The sequence below is a fragment of the Diabrotica undecimpunctata genome, chromosome 3, assembly GCF_040954645.1.
Source record: "Diabrotica undecimpunctata isolate CICGRU chromosome 3, icDiaUnde3, whole genome shotgun sequence".
NCBI classification, from domain to species: domain Eukaryota; kingdom Metazoa; phylum Arthropoda; class Insecta; order Coleoptera; family Chrysomelidae; genus Diabrotica; species Diabrotica undecimpunctata.
This window is the reverse complement of record NC_092805.1, coordinates 7,150,067-7,158,084: the sequence shown is the minus strand read 5'-3', so window position 1 is coordinate 7,158,084 and position 8,018 is coordinate 7,150,067. Positions and strand designations below refer to the sequence as shown.

The following is an 8,018-nucleotide window of genomic DNA, read 5'->3' as shown; positions in this document are numbered from 1 at the left end:
TATATATATATATATATATATATATATATATATATATATATATATATATATATATATATATATATATATATATATATATATATATATATATATATATATATATATATATATATATATATATATATATATATATATATATATATATATATATATATATATATATATATATATATATATATATATATATATATATATATATATATATATATATATATATATATATATATATATATATATATATATATATATATATATATATATATATATATATATATATATATATATATATATATATATATATATATATATATATATATATATATATATATATATATATATATATATATATATATATATATATATATATATATATATATATATATATATATATATATATATATATATATATATATATATATATATATATATATATATATATATATATATATATATATATATATATATATATATATATATATATATATATATATATATATATATATATATATATATATATATATATATATATATATATATATATATATAGGATAGCGTAATGTTAATATATAGTGTATTTCTTATTTTTTTTTTTTTCAAGATAAAAAAAATATTCCTTATATAGTATGGCTACTTTGCTCACCCTTCCCCTATCATTTAGGAGTATTCTAGAGTAAACGTTAATAAAACTTATTCATATATTCATATTTATGGACTGAAGGAACTGCATACAAAGAAGCCCAGGTGGTTGGTTTCTATCTTTTAAGACATGTGGAGTAAATTATTATTACAAAGCACGTGGTGTTCGTGAGTATTAAGGTATAAAAATATACCTTATATTATACCTTAATACACACGAACACCACGTGCTTTGTATTCAACAGGTATACTAGCCACTCCTGGATATCTCCACTTCATGGTTTGTTCCAGTTTCACTTTTAATTTTAAATTATTATTTGGTTGTTCTGGTACAGTTAATTCAGGTTCATCAGTAGTTATATATCTGAACCATTAAAACATCAGTACCTGATAGGTACCTACTTATAGGTCGTCTGATAAGGTACCGGTCTCCCAGTCGGCGCGGCAGGCTAATATACGCTCTCTTGGAATGGTTCCTCGTCCCTTGATTTATACCATAAATGTTCTGCAAGTTCTTACAATTCATATTCTGCTTTTATAATTATAATATTTGTACTTTTATAATTCAATGCATTTTAATCAAAGTCAAATGACAATAATGATATGATATGAGTAATGTAATGAGTATAACCTAACCTAACCCCTAACCCTCTTATCTATGGAGTAAATGTATGGTTTGTGGATATGACATATGACCTTAATTTGAGATGTCAATTAAATGACAATACAGTGTTGCCGTTTCGTAACTTTTGATAAAAAATTATTAATTTATATAATTTAAATGAAAACATAATAGTATTTTTATACATCGGGTCAAGTAATAGATACTTATAATGTTTTAATCCTGACAAAAAATGCTACTGATAAATAAGTAAATGTTAAAAAAAATAATTACGGCGTAATTTAATTACGAAATTACGGCAACCCTGTATTGAATATGTAAACAAAACACAAAACTACTTGCTACCTGTTACGACTGTTACCTGTCAATTGCATTATTTATATTTTGTTTTCTCGCCTATAAATTAACGATTTTAAGTACTAATTTTATAGAAACTGGATTAATGACATAAAAATGTAAGTTGTCCATACGAAAACCTGTTAGGAATTGAATTTAGTAAAGGTATAATCAAGTATAATTAGAGTAAAGAAAAAACATAAAAGAATTGGGCAATTAGAATTTTATATTATAGCTACCTACATGTGAAAAACTAGTTTTTATGGAAAGAAATTATCATATACCAAGTCATGCTGAATTAATTCATTATCATAAATGTAAACACTCTAATTTTAATGAGTGCACCTTCTTAAATGTTATTTTATTAATCAGTTGGACTTTGGAGTGCCTTGAATAAGTTCCAGAACACTTTTAGAAAATAAAAATGTAAGTACCTACTTAATGTTTAAACTAATGAAATGGCAGTTTTAATACCAACAATTCAAACTTGCTCCATTTTTATATTGTTTGCCTTTTTGAAATTATAAAAAACTTAATATTCAGATATAATAGGTACCTACAGTACTGATATGTAAATTGTTTGCAATATTATGCTATGCAATATCACTTAAGATCCTCTAAGATTTTGTTTCATGACAGATGTACTTAGTTCAATATTTTTGTTGACATTAAGATATCATCCATTAAAAACTTTAAATTGGGAATCATATACCTATAAAAGATAATGCTATTAATTTTTTTTTCATAAGACTTCTAAGTACTGTTAAAAATAAATATAAAGTTAAAGGAGAAGAAGGCAAATAAGTAATTAGAGAGTAAAACTAAAGTAAGGAGTGTTAAGGGGAAGAGAAATAACACAACTAAGATTGCAGGACAAAATATCATATATGAGCATAAAGGGTGGAATAATCTAATTGAATTTGTCTTATTTGTCCATTAATCCAAATTTCTAATTGTTTATTACTGTGTGTGGGTATTATTATCAGTTTTTCTTTAGTATTTTTAGAATATTGATAAGATACAGGTATAGATAATTTCTTTTTAATATAATCAACATGCTATGTTTTTATCTGCATTGCCATTATCATTATCACACTTACAAAACAAATATAATGATGTTGTGTTGACATAACACATGATTTCACAATAGCCAACCTACACTAACTACCAACTTATAATTAACACTCCTGTTGGATTTTAACTTTGCTGCATGACATGAAAGGAAAAATCCCTTAAATCTAAACAATCTTACAAAAGAAATATATTCTTGCTATAATATTACAGTAGTTGCAAGAAATGCTTGACATGCATATTAGATGACAATTTTTTCTTTTGAGAAAGGCCTTTCAAATATATCAATTCTTGATTAATTGCATTATTCCACTCTTTATTTTTCTGTGCTTCTTCAAATGTGTGTGGTTTGCCATTTAAAAATACATAGTAAGCAATAAGCTGAGTACAATTCATATTAACTAAAATGTTCTGGTAATTTTATTTCTCTTCGTCTAGATACTTGGGATCCTTTTCATTACTTTCTATTTCAATTCTAATTATTTCTTCAATTTTTATCTAAGCTTTCATTTTTCTTGCTTCCATCTTCAGTTCTTTCAGAACTTCCTTCATTTTGATTTGATTTTTACTGTTATTGTTGACATCAATTACACTAACTTTTATTTAATTTGTTCTTTAATCAAAAATATCATTTGTAGATGTAATTATTTTGTCATTTTTACAATCTCACCATCTATATCCTGAATTAGAATAACCTACTTTTATTGTTGTTTTAATTATATTATCAAATATATTCGGCTTAAGAAGTGTTACACTCCATGCTTTAGAACCAAAAACTCTAAGATTATTAATATTATTTTCGCCATACCATATTTGAGAAGGTCTTTTACCACCATTAGCTGTTGTAGGACTCCTGTTCAATTCATAAGCTAAACATCTCATTGCTTCACACCATAAATGCGAAGGCAAGTTAGTTTCTGTTGTAAAGGCAAGAAAGCTGCCTCATTGCTCATATTATTTGGTTTGTTTTTATCATATTTGTTTGGCTCTGCATCAAATTATCTAGATTTAACAAAATCCATAGTTACCCCAGTGTTTAATGTTGCTATTGCAGTAATTTCTGATTAATATGCTTCATTAAGGGCTAAGAAAAGATGACATACTTTGTCTGATTCATATATCTTACTATCTACACCTTCCAGTTCCCTTATAATTCTGCCAAATTTCATAAAATGGTCATCCAGTTTGTGATCTCTTTTACATTTTAAAGGCATCTTTTCTTTTTAATGTAAGCTTGGTGAAAATACTTTTTCTCTCAAAATATCTTCGAGTGTTTTCGGCATTTCTTTAGCAGTATTGACATCTGTTATCTGCATAATATCTAAATGATTATCTGTAACACACTGAATTATAATCGACTTTGATTTTGCAGCATAATTTCTCTCTATGTTGGATCTAAACTTTTAATCACTGATAATACTTTCTTTTCATTTAATAAAGTCTTACATCCAAATTTCCAACTGTTGAAATCCTCTTCTGTGAGATATGGAAATTATTGACCTGCAAACATCCTTGAACATAATCACTATTACTTTATTTTTTACTTTAATTATTTACCAGAGTCTCCTGTACCCATAACCTTTTGAATTTTTAGTTTAGAAATGATTAAATAAATTAATTATTACACAATAGTCAAACTAGACCTAACGACCAACACCATTCTATATTTTTTAATGATATTATATTCTAAACACAATACCATCTAGACTCTAGAGGCCTTTTAAGTGAATAAAAATATCTCTCACACACTTTGTTTTTTTTTATTTAAAGATAGAAAGACCTTAATTAAAAATACTATATAATCCATATGTTTTCTTATAATTTTTTCTCTATTCATAGACAACTTCCAGGAATATAACTTTCTAGGTGGTAGTTTGTAAAGTGCTTGCTATTGTGATTTATATTCTGTTCAATAGTTAGACTTTTTTTATCTTTTAGTGTAATATATACATTTAATAATGCCAACCAAAATAACATATGCCAGCACAGGAGATCCACTGGATGTCCTATATTTGGAAAATTATGATATGCCAGAACCAGACAAAAACGAAGCATTGATCCAAATGATAGCAGCTGCTGTCAATCCCGTAGACATAAATATTATACAAGGAAAATACCCATTAAATGTTGAAAGTCCTGGGTATGAAGGTATGGGAACAGTTATAAAAGTTGGTCCTGAAGTGAAGAATCTTAAAGTTGGAGATCACGTTATACCAGTTGTTTATGCAGGTATAATATTACATATCTGCATAAGCGACTACACTAAACACGTTATGTATTATAGGAACATGGAGGACCCATCTAACGTTGCCTGAAGAAAGTTTATTTCGCATTCCCAAAAGTTTGAATGTTCCTGAAGGGGCTACATTGCATATAAATCCAATAACAATGTATACAATGCTGAAAGAATTCGTAAAATTAGGCCCTGGAGATACCGTTATTCAAAATGGAGCGAATTCTGCTTGTGGAGTTGTTGCCATTCAGATGTGCAAGGCATGGGGAATAAAAAATGTGAACATAGTGAGGGATAGACCACTGATTGATGATCTAAAATCATTTTTAAAAAGTAAGTTTTTTGTTGATTAAAATATTTAGTAACATTGACAACCAATTGCATCAATTTTGACACAGGTTATTGAGCCATGGGGTCGTTTCTCTACTTTGTCCACATTTGTCTTCAATCTTACCTTCGATTATCAACTGCAGCAGGTTATTTTTGGCAGTTCTCAGAACATATCCAAAATATTATAGTTCTCTTTACTTTGGTGTTAACAATTTTAGCTTGTTTATGCATTTGGCTCAATATATACTCGTTAGTTTTTCTGCCAGTCCACGGAATTTTTATACTTATATATGCTCACATTTCGAACGTTTACAATATTTTACATATGGCGTCTGTTAAGGTCCATGTTTCTATACTGTTTAAAATAATACTAACAACATAGCATCGATGTAAGCTCACTCAAAGTGAAATCGCCATATCACATCTTGGTAATATTGTTTTGAATTACAGAAATGTCTGTCTCGTCTACTAAATTCTACATCTATCCTCTTTAATGTTATCCCACTCAAGACTCTTATTGATTCTTCTCCTTTGATGGCGATCGTCAAAAGTTGGTTTAACTCTAACGATGTGGAGAGTCTCCATTGTTTTCTGTGCCACTGGTATTTTATTTATTACTTTTCTGGTAAGGGTCAGTGTTTCTGCTCCGTACGTTAGAACCGAAAGCACACACTGATCAAAGACCTTCTTTTTCAAGCAAGTAGGAATATCTGATATAAATACTTTCCTCGGTTATCGGGAGCAAGAAAAGCTTTGAAGGACTTGAAGAAGTTGGCACGCATGATCTAGTCCATGATATCACAGCATAGATACAAATGAATTTGTTCCTTATGCTGGGATGATATGGACCATGTCGTCTACAAACTTCACGTTGTTCAGAAACTTCCCATTTTTGTTTTCTCCAATATTTTTTCAATTATTGTTTCTCATAGTACTATTTTGATGATTTTTTAGCACACTGTGTAAATATTTATAAATTTTAATTTAGTATAGTGAGTTTTTTAATAAAATTTTGTATTTAACCTATTATACGGGGTTAATCGAAAGGTGGTCTTTTATCCTAACTTTGCATTGTCGGTGGCAAATTCATTTGGCTCTAAAAAATGAACCAAGGCATATTTTGACATGAAACAAAAAACACAATGCTTAGGAGACATGGTTGCAATCGAAAAATAAGGTTTTACGAAAATTCGCAACCGGAATTATTCCACAGGATGTTTCAAAGTTAGGATAACAAAACCACGTTTTAATAATTAACCCCGTACAATAGGTTAAATATAAAATTTTATCAACAAACCGACTATACCCAATTAAGATTTATACACAGTGTGCTAAAAAAATCATCAAAATAGGGCTAAAAATAAAAAATTGAACTACTTTGAATTTGACCAAAAGTTTCTCCGTTACGTTTTTTTTGCATCTGTATATATATATATATATATATATATATATATATATATATATATATATATATATATATATATATATATATATATATTTATATATATATATATATATATATATATATATATATATTTATATATATATATATATATATATATATATATATATATATATTAAATAAATAAATTGAGACAACGAATATATATATATATATATATATATATATATATATATATATATATATATATTAAATAAATAAATTGAGACAACGAATATATAAAAGTAAACGGCGAAAGGAACACAATTCGTCGAACTTTCCGTGTATGAGTTGGTACCAATAGACTGTTATGACGTTATTTCTGTATGCCCTACCTGTTGCTCTTAATATGGAGTTATGCTGGACTGAGTCAAATGCTTTCTTAAATTCTAAAACCAATAATATCAATAACTTCTTGTATTCTTTATTGATCAAGGGCTTTATTACTTGTAGGTAATCATTCGTGCCAAGGCAACTACTTGTATGCAAAGATATTTTAAAAAAACCTATGATTGTGTAGAAAGTACTATGTTGAATATTGGCTTCTATTTTATTCTAAATTCCTAAAATATATATAACAGTTTATGTTATTTTATAGGTTTAGGTGCTACCTATGTTTTTACCGAAGAAGAAATTAGAAAAACCGACATATATAAAAGTGGAGAGTTGAACAATCCTATACTAGGACTTAACTGCATCGGTGGAAGTTCCGCCACTAGCATTATGAGGCATTTACGAGAGGAAGGAGTGTTAGTAACCTACGGTGGTATGTCGTTAGAACCCGTTACAGCTTCAACGACGGCTCTGGTTTTCAAAAATATCCGACTAGACGGTTTCAACACAAGCCGATGGTATAATAAAGAAGAGAATTTCGCCAAACTTCCTAAAATAATGAATGAGATCGTTGATATGGTGTTAGAGGGAAAGTTAAAAGCACCACCACACGTGTTAGTTGATTTTTTGAGTTATAAGGAAGCTTTAAGAAATACCCTAACTCCAGGTGGTATGATTGGAAAAAAATTCATCTTGGATTTCAGGAATTTGAGTAGTAAAATGTGAGGATGTATTATTTTTGTGAAATAAAAACTAGATGTTATAGGAGAAGTTGTTTACGTTTATTTGTGAATTCTTTTACTGAATGTTTTCAGATTATTTTAGATCTTTCAGGCCTATTTATCTGTTTAAACTTCAAACTAATGAGATCGTTGTCCTCTCAGTTACAACTCGTAGTCCGGCAGTAGGGTACCTTTCTATATGCATGGAAGGGTGCAGTGGCGCACCTAGAATTTTTCTGTGGGGGGTTTGGTTGGGCACCGAAATTTTTTTGCTACCTACATTTTGAGTCCTTT

General features: G+C 28.0%; 1 protein-coding gene across 2 annotated transcripts; it reads left to right on the top strand.

The window, feature by feature from the left end:
* The first annotated feature begins 1,568 nt into the window (after positions 1-1,568).
* LOC140436405 (enoyl-[acyl-carrier-protein] reductase, mitochondrial-like) lies at positions 1,569-7,785 on the top strand. 2 transcript variants are annotated; one of them, XM_072525175.1, is made up of 4 exons: positions 1,569-1,713; positions 4,604-4,894; positions 4,950-5,231; positions 7,268-7,785. In XM_072525175.1, the coding sequence occupies exons 2-4, from the start codon at positions 4,624-4,626 to the stop codon at positions 7,726-7,728; spliced, it is 1,014 nt and encodes a 337-aa protein (XP_072381276.1). In that variant the 5' UTR covers positions 1,569-1,713; positions 4,604-4,623; the 3' UTR covers positions 7,729-7,785. The 2 variants fall into 2 exon arrangements, with proteins under 2 accessions (XP_072381276.1, XP_072381275.1); XM_072525174.1 differs by having other exon boundaries at positions 1,599-2,020.
* Positions 7,786-8,018: the final 233 nt, after the last annotated feature.

Excerpts from the sequence above, each read along its gene's own strand:
- LOC140436405 (XM_072525175.1), top strand. The coding sequence starts at position 4,624 with ATGCCAACCAAAATAACATATGCCAGCACAGGAGATCCACTGGATGTC. Across the intron at positions 4,895-4,949 it reads TATACCAGTTGTTTATGCAG|GAACATGGAGGACCCATCTA; the intron begins GTATAATATTAC and ends TATGTATTATAG. Across the intron at positions 5,232-7,267 it reads TCTAAAATCATTTTTAAAAA|GTTTAGGTGCTACCTATGTT; the intron begins GTAAGTTTTTTG and ends GTTATTTTATAG.